Source organism: Pagrus pagrus (assembly GCF_965226575.1).
Source record: "Pagrus pagrus genome assembly, chromosome: 9".
NCBI lineage: Eukaryota > Metazoa > Chordata > Actinopteri > Spariformes > Sparidae > Pagrus > Pagrus pagrus.
In genome coordinates, this window is record NC_140193.1 from 25,588,056 (window position 1) to 25,603,121 (window position 15,066).

The window sequence follows — 15,066 nt, forward strand, 5'->3', positions numbered from 1 at the left end:
TCCACGTTTGAAAGAATGTCCGAATTTCAAATAAAAAGTGACTGCCCTAGTGTGAGCAAAGGCAATGGAAGTAACATCGTCTATTTATTTTAACTATGGATTATTACAAATACGCTTTGTTCTAAAGGTAGGCAGTAGTCACACAGTGACAACATTTTGATGCATCAAGTTGCATCAATAATCATTTTATAAAGGCATCATAGCGCTCTGAATCGAATCCAACCATGAGGTGCTTAGACATTAACACCACTGCTACGACCCCAGTTTAGGACGTATGCATAGGTAAAACTAATGCAGGCATGTTATTGGGTTAATGTATTGTGTCATCAGAGGTCAGTATCATGTCATTAAGCGTGCTTTTATTTCTTTAAAAAGAATATTTTGTCACATTTCACAGGTTTTTACCTCCTTGATTAATTATATAATTGTCGCTTCATTGTTCACATCTTATTTTAACAAGTATATATTTTTGGCTAAACATTATTAAATTGTTGCCCAAATCAAGTTGTTAAAGACAAACTAAGCTTTTCTCTTGGATTGAGTTGCCAGCTTGTAGGAATTGCCTCCAGCTTTTGTTTAATGAATTAAACAATGCATGTCTTCTCTTTATGCATTCTGTTCCTCTCTCTCATATAGCATTCCTCATGTAGCCAGATACTTGTGTAAATGTGTGAAATATTTCTCTGTGTGTGTTTCACCCAATCATGCTGCTCCCTTTGTGTCTCATCTCCATTGATCGGCTTTGTACCAATGAGTCTGTCACCCAATGTTGTCTTTTGAGGAGCTAGTGATAATGAGAAAAGATGGTGTTGTGAAGGTAGAAACACTGCATTATAATGCCCTCTCCTAGTGATGGCAGAGTGGAGGAAGCTTCCAGAGCTGTCGTTGTAAACAGCTGTATACAGTGATTGGTGGGGTTTCTGTCTATCTGTCACCTGCCAGCTGAGATGGAGTGGCAGAGGTCAGAGAATACTCAGATTAAAAGCTTTGCAGAGATAAAACTCTGCTCTGTAGCGTACACTACATCTAACTGAACAATATCTTCTTCTTTTTTTTTAGAATAGATTTTACTCTGTTGTTGACAAGTTTCAGTTCTTCTGACATTAAAATTATTTGGAGATTATATAAGATTAAGTGTTTTCTATTACTTTTGGTTGGAATGATATTAAAGTAAATCAATGAACAGAAATGTAAACCATATGCCCTGCATTTTATACTCGTGTTTATTTGTGGTTTTGGTCTTTTCATGGGAATTTTTTTTAAATAAAAAAAAAAGAATGTCACCAGCCTCATCCTATGATCAGTGACAATAATCTATGTAGTTTTAAATCATAGTGTTTCCCAGCTGACACATTTTGTGTCAATAATCAGACTCCAGAGTAACATTTAATTTCCTGTTTTTATCATGTGATGAGAAATGTCAAAACTTTCTCATATTAATACCAACTTGAAATAAATAAATCAATTAAATAAGCTTTTAATGGACAGTACCAAGGCTATGGTTCTTATATTGCTGGAACTAGAGGTTTAAATCTTCACTGGCCTCAGGATTTGATTCGATTAAGATTCAGCTGTCAACAATTCAAATGCAAAACGATTCTCGATGCATCTCAGTGTATGGCATCCTCACTGATCTATATCACTGCACATGGCTACTTTTTCATCATTTTAATTCCCCTTTTATTCAAAAAGTCTTTCCAACAATCAGACTACAGAAGTCTACAAAAGCAGCTTTGAGATTAGGCATCTATTGATTCTGCTGCACATACCTCTGTCAGAGTTGGACGGCAAAGTTGACAGCGCCTCCTCAGATCTTGGCTGATTAGCTGGGCTTGCTGCAACACTTATTATTTATGACTGCAGACGTTAGCTTCAGGTGAAAATGGCTAACGTGATTAGTAATTTTTGTGAGGCAGAAGTCTCGTCCAGCTTGTGCTTCCCAGCAAGGTCATATAATTGGACATGTGCCCCGAGATGTCCATTTAAAAAAATATTCAGAGAGGTTTTTTTTATTACTCTCAGATGATCTCTGCCTCCCTCCAACATACCTCCTACATAAGTAACGTTAGCCTTATGTCCGCCCACAATTCAAAGCATTTCCACACCTCTAGCTGGAACCCTGCCACTCTCCTCTGTCCATTACATTTAGTCTTTCTCACATATGTAGTTAAGGCATTTTGTGACCATGCCAAAGCCTGTAAATAAACCAGTGATTAATGATGAAGTGATTAATCAAGTAAATGGCTCAGATCACAGCCTCATTTAATGTCATTGGGAAATTAATTCCTTTTTCATTTTTAGACCTGACTTAAAGACATGTCTTTGGGCTTGTCAGTATTTTTGACTTTATGCAGATAAACAATAAATAAAAAAAATGGTAAATGCATTTGATCAATTAACAGTGTTTGGGTAACGTGTTATAAAGTAATCCATTAGAGTACTCAGATTAACGTGGGTAACACTAAAGTACTCTGATGCGTTACTTTTCTGGGTAGATTATGGAGTAACGTAACAAGTTACTTTTTAATGGCAGTAATCTATTGACGTAATGAGTTACTTTTAAAAGTAACGTTACCCAACACTGTCCATTAGTAACAACTCACTGTAAAATCATGGACTGCCCACTGGTGTGAGCTGCATCTTGTGTTCCATTATAGGCTCTAATTAGCCTTCAGGTCTTTATAATGGACCACAGTAGACAGGAGAGTTTGTGTTGGATTCAGTGCAACAACCATGCACATATTCATGAATTTGGCATCCCACGTAGTGATGGTAATGAGGTTCAGTTATTTGAAATTCCAGGGAAAAATAGATTATCATACCCTCAGTGTTATACATTAAGATGCATACATGCATTTCGCTCGGAGGCTATCAGCCCTGATGGCACTGTAGAGGTCAGTCAAACTTAATTTGTCTGTTTTACATGGAGAGGGTACGATGAACTCCTTTCCCTTGAATCCATAGAAAACACCTTCATTACCATCAGTAAGTGAAAGACTGAATCCATCGTGTATACAGTGTGTCCCCAGGGCTTACACCTATAAATAGTATTTGAATGTGAGGTGTTGAACACATGTCCATCAGTGACGGTTTGTATTGTCGAACAGCACGGTTTGTTTTTGCATTTTGTTAAATGTATGTTTTTAACATAAAGAATCAAAAAACATTTATTTTGAAAATATTATATTAAAGTATAAATAGTAGTATAAATAGTATAAAAAAGTGTTATGTAATGTCTTGTCCTCAAAGCTCTGAAACCTATTGTCTCTTTAAAAGAGGAAGCACCAATAAGTCCATGTGATGTAATTGGAGGGGAACTTAACTGCTGAGAGATAACTAGACAAGTGTTTTGATTAAGGCTGCTGTGATCTGATAAAATTAGAGTCGTGCTCTGTAGTTTATCATGTCTTGCTCACATTTATCATTTGCAGTTCAAGATGAAAATTTGCCATTTATTGTACAAGGCGAGCAGCCCCAGGAAAGAAGGGAGCACCATCACTGAACAGATAATAAAAACCATGAAAATAAATTGGATTCTCATAACAACTGATTTTATTAATTTTCATTTTTTTTACCTTCACTGTTCATATCTCCTGAATTAACTCTGCATAACACTGATGTGCTGCATTCATGTTTTTAGCTGCCTGTGCGTATTAAATCCTCAACCATGCAGTAATTCTGCTTCTGAATGGGCTTGTCACCGTGGAGAAACTGTCAGCACAGTCTAGCTATTTCTATTATTGTGCTTCTGTCACTGAAAGATGACGCACACTTCAGTTAGTGAATGAATCACATCGTATCACAGCCATCAGCAGTGTTAGCTTGACGACAGCATCAGTGTCATTCCCCGCTGTCTCAACTGTGTAGGTATCAGCCGGAAGTCCCTATAAATGTTTCTGTTTGTACATTAATGTAACTATGTGATTACCTGTAGTTGTTTTCAGAGGTCCCATATCATGCTCATTTTCAGGTTCATACTTTAATTTTAAGTGTTCGTTCACACATAACCTCCAGAAAATCAGATCAGGATACTCTCCACATTTGTTTGTGTTCACACATGTTATAAATACTCTGTATGGTTTGGATGAGGGGCGGCACCTGGGTAGGAGGCTACAGACTTCTCCGTACCGATGACTGTGGGATTAATACCACATGTATTTGGACATATCAGCAATATCATCAGAAGAGTGGAGAGTAATATACAGGCAGGCAGAGGAGAGAATGAACCGAGCAGGGAAAAATTCTGCAGATGTTTTTGCAGAACTTTGATGATAAACAGCTAAAACGCCATTTTGGCATATCTCGGTGTAGGTTTGAGCAACTGATTAAACCAGCACTAACACAGATGATTACACACCGTCGACACACTCGCTCGCTGTGAATTCACTCCCAACAATTGCCTGCTCTGTTCACCCACGTGGCTCACCTGGACTTAGGACTACGTTGCCGGCAGGGTGAAATCACACATACAGCTCCTCTGGATAAATCCAGAGTTACAGTACATGTGTGAAAGGAGCTTATGTTTACATGCTTCAGTGTTAATACACACATTATTTTTCTCATACTGTCGTTGCTGCAGCACCTACACTATATTCACCCTCTGTCTGAATGTTTAGCTTTAGCTCCTGTCTCTTTAGGGCTCTCCACCTGAAAGCCCTGTCTGCTGTGATTGGTCAGCTCTCACAGGCTCCTATTCAGTCCACTGAGAATTTATCACTTGGCACATACACCAAAAAAGTTTTCTAGTTTCAGGGTTCACTTCCTGATTATGGAGCCCACTGATATGCACAGTGGTTTTCCTCCTGCAGGCCCCACCAGTCAGTACCTGATCTGCCTATGGACTTAATATTATAATGACATCACACATTTTTTTAAAAATCACTTTTCTTAGCTTAAGGGAAGTTTTAGGAAATAGGAAACCTCTGTGGATCAATAAATGCTAATTGACTCATAATTGACTTGTTTCCAGTTAAAAGTGTCTCTCTCTTTGACAATGGAAGTCTATGGGAAAAATGTTTTCTGGGCCACAGCGGGAATTTCTTGATACATTGCTGTGAGCAGTCACTAGGCAAAACTGGAAGTAAGGCTGAGTGGCGCCACTGTACCCTGGTCTTAATCACAGATTCATGGTGTTTCCACATCAGCTCTGGAGGTGTTTTTGCTGGTGGTACAGAAGAAGGCAGTGACTGTGAGATGTGACATCACAACAACAACGGAAGTTCTGGGGCTCATTTGATGACACAGTTTCTGAATACATGCTCTGTGCATTTTTCAGTGGACTGAGAGTTGAGATATGTTCACAGTATTTATACAGCCCCTAGACCTTTAAGAGACTGTAAAAGTAGATGACTCCTTATTTATTTTTCCATCAGTAAGATTTGTGCAAAAACAGAGTTTTACAAAAATAAATCAGCTGTTTTGCAAACAGGTCTTTATCCCTGATAAACTTATCAAAGTATTGATCATAATTCCTTCGTGAAAATGCCTTCATTTAAAGAAAGACTAAATGTCTGAATTTGCTTGGACAGACATTATAGAGTCACTCGGTCGGCCCAGAAACCTAAATAAAGAAAACTCTTTGTGTAGAGTGTCAAACACTTACTACCTGAAAGGTGGCTCTGTAAAGCTCGATCCTTCCAACAGATGTCAGTTAAAGAATATGAGGTGTAAGCAGAGGAGTTTAGCAGTTCAAATGCACTGAGCCAGGGCCGCACCACAAAATAACTTCTGAAATGGCCCTTAAAGACTTTTTCAAAACACCAAGGAAAATTAGTATAGAGTATTTATTGGAAAAAATAAGTGTTATTTGGAAAATAGTATTGTTCTATTTTTTATGTTTTGTGCTGCGACTCTGCTGCAGCTTCTGGGAATTACCGAGTATCACATTTTTCAGAGGCTCCTCTCACGCTTGCAGGAGGTGAGTTTTTTGATACTCAATGTTCAGTGAGGTTTTCTTCCCTTTAAGCATCCTCGGAGAAGGGGGGTGCTTGTACTGTATATGAAGCCCAGAACAAGGTCATGTTAACATTATGTGAATGTATGTAAATGAGCCATCTTTCATATAAGCCATATGAAAATCCCTAACCCTGATCTTACCCTTATATTACAGTATACGGTACTGAAACAAAAACAACATAACTATGTTGATACTGGGATCCATGTTATCTAATACTTTGTATTTTACTTCCCTCTTCAGTTTTGTATAGCAAATGCACAATTTGAGGTTAGATAGCTGTTCTAACTTTAGCTCGTCATTAATGTACCAGAGGGACAATTGTAGTAAATGTTTCAATATTTAAGAGGCAGGTGAGCAGCTTAGTAAGAATCCTGTTCAGCTGCATCATTTCAGTCCTCATAGACATCAAACATCACATTCCTATCTAACTTGGATAAGACAGCCTGACATCTCTTCTCATCTCTTCCTAATCTTGCTCCTGGCTCCTTGCTCTACTCTGGATGCCCACCTATGCAAACGAGTGTCACCTAGCCAGCTTCTAATTAGCCTACCCTTGACAATGCGGTTCACATGGGTCTCAAGCCAAATACTGACACTACTTGTGATTATCCTGTTGTTCCATCAGCCTTATCAGACACACATGACTGGTTATTTGCCTTAAATGTGTAGTATACAACAATCTGACAGGCAAGGTGAGTGTCATGGTCTCATTTCAATGCAAAGTCCTGCTGGTAAACCCTGGTCTTAGCATTCATTTGTATGTTACTTTGACACCACCCACGAAACACTGAGGATTGGCTCAATGAATCTGGCAAAGATGTGAAGGTGCTGACCTTCCACCGCCCAATCTTATCAACCACCCGCCTGACATGTCAGAACAATGGAGGCCCTATGTAGCAACCCAAAGGACCCAAAGGGTCTGCTGCTAAACATCCTGGTGCCAGACACCATAGGACACCCACGTGGGCCCCATGTCCATGCCTCGATAGTTCAGAGCTGCCTTGCATTAGGCAGGCAGTTTAACATTGTGGCTAATCAGTGTGTATACGCGACTGGGCACTTAAGTTGTCTGTTCATCCTTTTCATAGCCCTTCGACTTCTCTATGATCATTTTCAAAATGTATTTATGTGCAAAGTGTAGTGCTTTAAGATTCCCATCAGACTCGCCTCCGAAGAGCCTCCAGTTAGGAATTAAAATTAGAAAATTATCCTGACAGGTGCTTGTTTCCATTCCAGGTGATATCACTCATCAGGCAGGATCCACTGAGCGGGCAGACGATGTTTGGTGTCTAATTCAGTTCTCCGTAGGCAGAGAGGAAGGGCTTTTTAATGAATGGTGATGGCACAGAGACGATCAGAATGCACAGGATTAACTTCATATGGCTTGAGTATAATCACACCTGTTTTTTTTTCCCTTAGTCGTCTTTGATTAAAGTGCAAGCCTCTCAATACGGGCTTTGTTTTTCATATTACATGTTTCACACCATTAGTCCATCTATTGGTGTCTGGAAAGTGGAAGTAGCCAGCTAGACTAATGATGCAGATTGCCCACCTGTTCATACTTTGAAGCCATCGTTAGTGCAGGTTGATACTGAAGGCAACATCCTGTCCTGCTTGTGCCATAGTAGCTGAAAAGAAATCAATAATAAGATAAATGCAGCATAGAAGCTCTGGTGTGGTTTTCCAGGTCAGTGTAAATATCAAATGAAAACTGTTGATTTTATTTATGGCAATTATGAGTCACAGCAACAGACAAGCAGAGCCGCCAGCCCCTGCTGCCACTTTGATGTTCTGATTGTGAGTGCTATGGACTGCTGCAGTGTTAGAAAGATTGCAGCTCTGCCTCTCTGCATCAGACTTGGTTAAATCAAACTGATACTGATATACAGTATTTATCTGCCACATAGCAAGTCCAACCCTGGCAACGCCCCCTGAAGGTTCATTAAACCAACAGTATGAATTTGTTGGGCAGAATAAACATCGTACTGATACCGTGTCTCTATTAGAACTTCACCAGAACAGAAGTGAAAAATGTAAAGATTGTCCCGAGGATGGGGATAGACTAAAGCTCATACTGTAAATGGTTAAAGTCTGGGGAGCATGAATGTGCTCAGTAAATGGCACAGTATTCTGTACGTCACATTTTTATATTTGTGCGAGTGCACCTTTTGGCCTGATGGGGGAAATGTCACCATCCGTAAATCATCATGTGGGGACCATGAATGAACAAGATAAATATAAGTTTGTTAGGGTAACATTGCCTACATACAGTTTTAGGCCCTACAAGTGCTGTAATTTTGGATGATATCTGCAACCGTGAGATTAAAGTATAAAAAAATATAGTATTTAATGCCAGCTTGTGATACTTTACTTTTTGTTTTGTTATGTGTTGGCATCATCACACTACTGATTATGTAACTGTTGGTGTTTGTGTTTCTGTGTTTCATTAGGTGTGGCTGCTGCCGGTGCTGGAGGCAGTGAAGGTTTCTCCTCTCATAGAGAAGGTCAGCGACCACAAGGACTTCAAGAAGCTGCTCAGGACGAGAACCAACGTGCTGGTGCTCTACACCAAGACAGGTTAGAGAAGATAACCACTCATTATGGATAACTTTTGTTTCAGGCTATATATTTTACCAGAATATACACCTTCTGAACAGAAACTATATCATGTTACGTCTCACTTAGCAGTGCAAGTTTCTCTTTGAGCATCCATCGTTTTTGTCAAGGGAGGAGGGAGGCACAGGAGTCCCGTCAGACAGTCGTGGATAATTCTTGTATTATCTCTATGACTCTCAAACAGCTTGTCACTGCAGAGGTCATTATGGAGCGCTGGAAAACCAAATGATTTGATGCTATGTCTAATGTCACTGATATTTCACAGGCACACAATCTGTTAGCCAAAATGTGGAACATGTATTTTATTTTTAGATCAGAATTGATAAACTTTAATTTCATGAAGAGCTAGTTATGCTTTTAGTGCTGATGTCATTATGTACTTGTGCAAGTACATAATGACATACAATTATAATCATTTTATTATAATCAGAGAAGGTGAGTCACCGCTAAGCCACGCAACATTTGCATCCCAACAGCTGAGGTTTTATCAAGGAATAGCTTAATTGTGCCTCAGGAGAGGATGGAAAAAACAGTTAGGACTGGAATCTTTTGTCTGTGTCACTACATGTTTGTTGTTGCTCCAACATCCTAGCTTAGTGAATAGAAACTATGTGAAGTTACAGATGTAAGATGGCATTTAAATGACATTTACTTTAATTATTGGTGAGCAAATACACTACAGACACGAACATAACATACAAGATAAACACAACTGGCACATTCACATAGCTGGTGGAGGAGAACTTAATAGAAATGCATTAGTGCAGTTAGTTGTCTTCACTGGTAGGTCAGAATTTTTGCTTGAGTAATTAAATTGAATAATTCAGTAATTGTGAAACATTAAAACATCAAATTAATTCAAATTCCTTTGGTCACCCTCTGTGTTAATAAAGTGCAGTCGCACAGTGGCACTCTTCCCAAATCTGATTTAATGAATTAAAAAAACATTTTAGCACAGTAACTCAAGATACATTTAGAATTAATATTTTGTGCAGCTTTAGCCTGCAGCCGGCTTTAAAAGGGATGATCGTGGTGGTGTAGCTCAGTAACGACCTAGGAAATACTAATCTTATAGAATGAGAGAGTAGTCGTTAAATAGCAAATAAAACACTTTATGCAGTCAAAGAGAGTTATAAAACAGCATTTCCCTCCGACCATTAGGGAACCCCTAATGTACCCCAGTAGATTTTAATTCTGTTTTCATTAGCATATTTCCGAGAAGGAGTGGAATGCACACTGCAGGCTTGTCGAAGGAGCTGCCTGATATTACTTCTCAATAAGCAGCACAGAACTCTCAGAGCCCCACAGCCACAGATTTATTTGTTTCATAATTCATGGCTGATATCAGCCAGCGTGAGGGCATTGGATAAGGCTTCCATGTATCGAGCAGAGGGTCTGATTTATCACTGGCTGCTGCTTCACACACACGTTCCTTCTGGAGAGACAACCAAGGTTCTTCTCATGCAGGTTTTCTGCCGTGCTGGTTTAATGTCCTCTCCTCTGACCACTCTAACCCTATCACATTCATTCACCCTTTGAAGAGACAGTGTTGCCCCGTTCCTTACTCACCACCATCTGACCCTCTGCACTCAGGAACATCCCTGTCGAGTTAAGCTCTGGTTAATGCCCATCATACTTTGACAGTGAGTGTATTAGAAAATCCACCAGCCACTATCTGCTCACCTCCTGCTCCATACATGATAATAAACTGACACTGAATTGCCAGATGTTTTTGTAACCAAACCGGTGTTAGGCGGGACCCTGGGGAGTCATGGCTGTACCCCTTAATCTAAATATAGCCTTGGCCCGGAGCATCGAGAGGAATTTTTCTCCTTATGCAGTGACTAAAACTCATTTGGTTTCGGGGGGGAGAGTATAAAAATGATGTATTGTGTTACACAAGAACTAGAATATTACACTTTGTTTACTTTACTTGCAGAATCTACTTGCTTGCCATATCAGATAAAAATCAGTCATATTACTGTGTATTGTTGTAGCTGGTACAGTTTATCTCATGCTAGTTTCTCCTCTTTCTTAACACAGAAAGCAAACTGCACAGCCCAGCCATATTTTCTCTCTGACATGGTAGATTGTGTAAGTCTCCAGTTGTCGTGACCTCTCCATGTCTTCCTCGAATGAGCTCACACTTTATGTTCATTGTGGCTCCAAATATGGCAGTAAGCACATGCAGCAGGTACAAACTATAGTTCGCGGAAACATTCCTGCTGAGCTTCCCCAGTTTTGCTGAAAAGTTGGTCTGCTTCAGCGGAGTCTTTGTTTCACCATATAATCCTCCCATCCCCTGCTTAGTCACACTATTGTAAGATGTTGAAAGCTAATGTAACTTAAACCCCTCCCTGAACCCTTCCACTGAAAGGTATGAGAGAACCCTCTTCCATCAGCCCTCCATCCCAAACTCAGTGATCTCTTTCTTCGGCACTTGGTTCTTGAGTATGACACCGAGCTTCACTGTAACTTAATTCCTCTTCGCTGTGTCTGACATGACAGTGTCCTCTGTGTCTCCAGGCTCTGGGATGTCATGAGCTATTGAACGGTTTTGGTAACAAGGCTGACCATGGTTTTATTCTCTGTGTCTGTAGCTACATCAGGGGACTCCCACCTGAAACTGCTATCAGATGTGGCCCAGACAGTAAAGGGCCAAGGGACTATTGCCTGGGTCAACTGTGGGTAAGTAATGGGAAGATTTTTTTAAAAAACACATTACAGACTTCTTCTCCCTCCAACGCATCCATTGACTCCCTGTCTCTTTCGACATTACGGCCTCTTTTGTCCAAAGAATTTTTTGACAGCAGTTTTAGAGGCAGAGCAATTTACTTCTCCCAAGAATGTCTCTACTGCCATCCATCTACGCAATTTATAGCTTTTTCGCTGCGGTGTAAACGGCCTTGTTCCACTGGCTCTTTTGTACGGGCTCAATTTGACAGGAGGCCACTCACTTATTGAAGATATTGAAGCTTTTTGTCTAATGTGTTACATCTATTTTATACCGTCTGAGTTCTCTTTTTTCCAAGGTTTTCATTGTGTACATTTTATCTTATAATGGTGAATGAATGATAATAAAGTAGGGCCGTATAAATTTAATCGAAAAAACAGAACTACATTAACACTACACAGAACTGCGTTAATACTACACAGAACCAAAACTTGGTTGCAAGAAAAGTATAAACCAGAGCAGATATACATTTTTGAAAATGCCAGATTCTTTGTTCCAGCCAGACTTAAAAAAATCACAACTTAACATGTATTTGGCTTACAGCTATAGGATTTTGCAAGGTCCTATGAATTTAATAGTAGTTTCAACATGATTTTTTTCAAGAAAATCCATGACCCCCCCCCCCAGTGTGTTGGCATCGAATGACCCTTAAACAAGCAGTTGGAAAATGTCACCTTGAGCTTTGGACATTGCGACTGTATTTTTAATGTAATATTCTGACATTACATAGACTACACCAGTTATCATAAATTAATAATGGAAATATGAATTATTTGGAGTCTTACTTGAAACATTTATTGACACTCACTGCTGCAGACACAATTTGGTCAATACCAAAATGGTACTGAGGTTCATTACAGATTGTCTCATAGTTAACTGATGGAACTGATGGTCAACTCAAAACAAAATGCCAAGCAAAAATTAAAGTAACAACAAAAACAATGGTTCATAATTCTGCTGTTTTTTTCTGTTTTATGTCATTGTAAATGTAACATTTGGGGGATTGGAATGATCAAAACAAGCACATTGAAGACATTACCTTCAGCTCTCAAGAATCAGAATTGTTATTTCCTGAATAATTAGTCAATACGTCAAAAAAATCTCACATATTTCAATAAATTGAAACAATATAAATCAGTTGCAGCTCTAGTCGTATGGAAAATATTTTTTTATCTTTGAAGTTTCTGTTATTATTTTTGTACTCCACACACTCTTTCCCCTGAAGGCAGAACAATTCATGTGTCATCTGTCTCTGTGGAGCACATCTATCTCAGCCCACACTGTCGAAGTGTTTACATTAAGCAAATGCAAGAAACTCCCAAGACACTGGCAAGAATTGTTTTCTCTAAGCACAGCCAGCTTTGCTCCCCAGTGATCTGACTTTGGCTTGTTGTTCTTTCTGCCCTTCCCGGTGTTCAGTTCCACTTACTTTATTTCATTCTTTTAATACCTGTCAACCCATCAACTGCATGAGCCGTCTTCTTCTCCAGAGAGGAAAGAATGTATCATGAAACAGGAAACTGTGAGGAAGGCAGTTGCTCCCCTTTGACACCTAGTGCTCACAATCTCTGTCGAGCTTATCCGGGATCGAAGACCAGGTGGACCGAAAGGAAGAGAAACAAAAGTCAAAACAGTCTGAAGGAATTGTCTGAATGGTTGGCGTCCACGTTTCTTTTCAGAAACCCTCCATGATACATGTCCTTTTCTACTGTTTACCTTCTGACTCGGTTACCTTTTTGTCTGGAGTATCCTCTCTCTTCCTTCTCCAGCAACTCTTGCAGGCTTGAGAGTGTCCTAATGCTAAGCAGAGATTTATACTGGGCCAGATTCCTGCCAGGGGAGCTAGAGCGAGCCGGGTTCATCACTGTAGGACACATGGATCCGGTGCCAGGCTCTGTAGCGAAGCATTGTGCTATTTGGCATATTTCTCCTCCATTTCAAATGGGCCAGTTCCAAATCGAAGCTCCAGCTGCGAGCTCATGGTGGACAGAGGGTTAGAGAGAGTAGAGCGCATATCACAGCGTGAGAACGATCAGCCCTGCCAAGGAAGAGGGCCACCAAGGCCAGAATGACACACTTTGAACAGATGACAGGGACCTGAGTGTTGGCCAACAGAGATCCGCCATAGGGAAGGATGATCTCATACAGGAAGGGAGTATAGGACTGCCCTGTCCCCATTCCTCTGGGAATAAAGAACAGACATGTACCATGGTAAGAAGCGTGGTCTTGTTTGAATGAATGGGACCAGCAGAGCACAAACGAGCACAGCACAGATTAGGACTTGTGTTTTGGTTTACAGTAATAATTAAATGGCATGCAGGGCTTCATCCTCTTTGCATGATGAATCTATTATTAATCCTTTACAAAAGGGACTCTGTTGACTTTGGACTAATGCAAAGTTTTGGCTCTAACTTGTTTTATGTTAACGAGCCTTCAATCTGAGAGTTGCATCACCCTGCGGCGTCAAGTATTTTTACTGTCGGGTTTACCTAACCAAATAATATATCAAAAAACAAGAAGAAAAGGTATGCACTCACTTCCCAGTCTCGAAAAAAAATTTTTTTTACCTCTGCAAAGAAGGTTATGTTTTCACCTGTCTGTTTTTTTGTTGGTTAGTTTGTCAGCAGGATTACATGAAATCTATGTAACTGATTACCATGAAACTTGGATGGAGGATGGTTCTCAGCTTAGTATAGACTCCATTAACTTTTGGTGAGGATCCAGATAAAGAGATGGATCCAGGATATTTTTTTCTCACATTCTTCGATATTGTGAGAGAGGGCGTTTTTCAATATTCTCATCAGTTGTCTCAGGGGATAATGCATGGATCCCGATGAAAAAAATCAGGCGTATTTAGGTGGCTGATGAGTGAGTACAGTTTGATGTGGGTCCTAGATCTGGTGAGATTAAATTATGGTTAAGCAGTTATGAGTGATACAGGGGCATCACGTTTGATATTGGATTAGGCTTGATTGAATTAAATGGGACTGTTGGGCCTAGATGGAGGTATGCGCTCTACTGAGTGCCATTCTAGTGTTGGAAAGGGCATCAGAAAGAGAACACAAAGGTTTTGGCTTCAAACATCTTCAATGTGCTTGAATTCTGGCTTAATTAGACTTAAACTCATAGGTTTGATGAACATTTCAAATGGTTACAATAGTCAAGTAATTGCTGAGTTCTGGGAGCATAGGGGAATTGTTCCAGAGACAAGACACTTGATCAGTCAGACAACAACAGGTTATAAACAAAGCAACAGTTTTGAAACTGGATGTTTGGATTGTACTTTAATAATTCATATTATTTAATTTCTTCATCAATGACGTTTGGCTCATGGAGAGATTGGTTAACATGGTCCAGGTCAGTGAGTGCAGACCTTTTCTTCTACTTTTGTGATGAGTAATGCGTTCTCTACCAGCATTTCATCATCTCCTCTGAACAGTCTTAATGTTAACAATACATGATTGGACAATAGTTTTTCTTGGCATCTAATGCACACCTGTAGTTTATCTTCTCACCACATCAGTTTGTCAGCAGCACCTTATAACTTCTCATCAGCCCTCTCCCCCACTCAGCCTCCACTCATACCGTCACACTTCACAGCCAAAGACCTCATGCTCGCAGCAGCATCGGAGCTTTGGCGCTGATGCATCGACCGATATTCCCCAGGAGAAGAATACACAGCATTTGTGCTCTTCCGGTAGAAGGGCCTCTGATGACTTGCCTTTCCTGGCCTTTGTTCTTCCTGTACTGAGCATTAGGC

General features: G+C 40.0%; 1 protein-coding gene across 2 annotated transcripts in view; it reads left to right on the forward strand.

Annotated features, from left to right (window-relative positions):
• pdia5 (protein disulfide isomerase family A, member 5) overlaps positions 1–15,066 on the forward strand; it is a 61,745-nt gene that overhangs the window by 6,029 nt on the left and 40,650 nt on the right. The window contains exons 2-4 of one of the 2 annotated variants that reach the window (XM_084362500.1): positions 7,193–7,292; positions 8,407–8,533; positions 11,173–11,260. In XM_084362500.1, the coding sequence (XP_084218626.1) occupies positions 7,290–7,292; positions 8,407–8,533; positions 11,173–11,260 (218 nt within the window). In that variant the 5' untranslated portion in view covers positions 7,193–7,289. The remainder of the gene's footprint in view (positions 1–7,192; positions 7,293–8,406; positions 8,534–11,172; positions 11,261–15,066) is intronic. The other variant, XM_084362499.1, reaches the window with a different exon arrangement.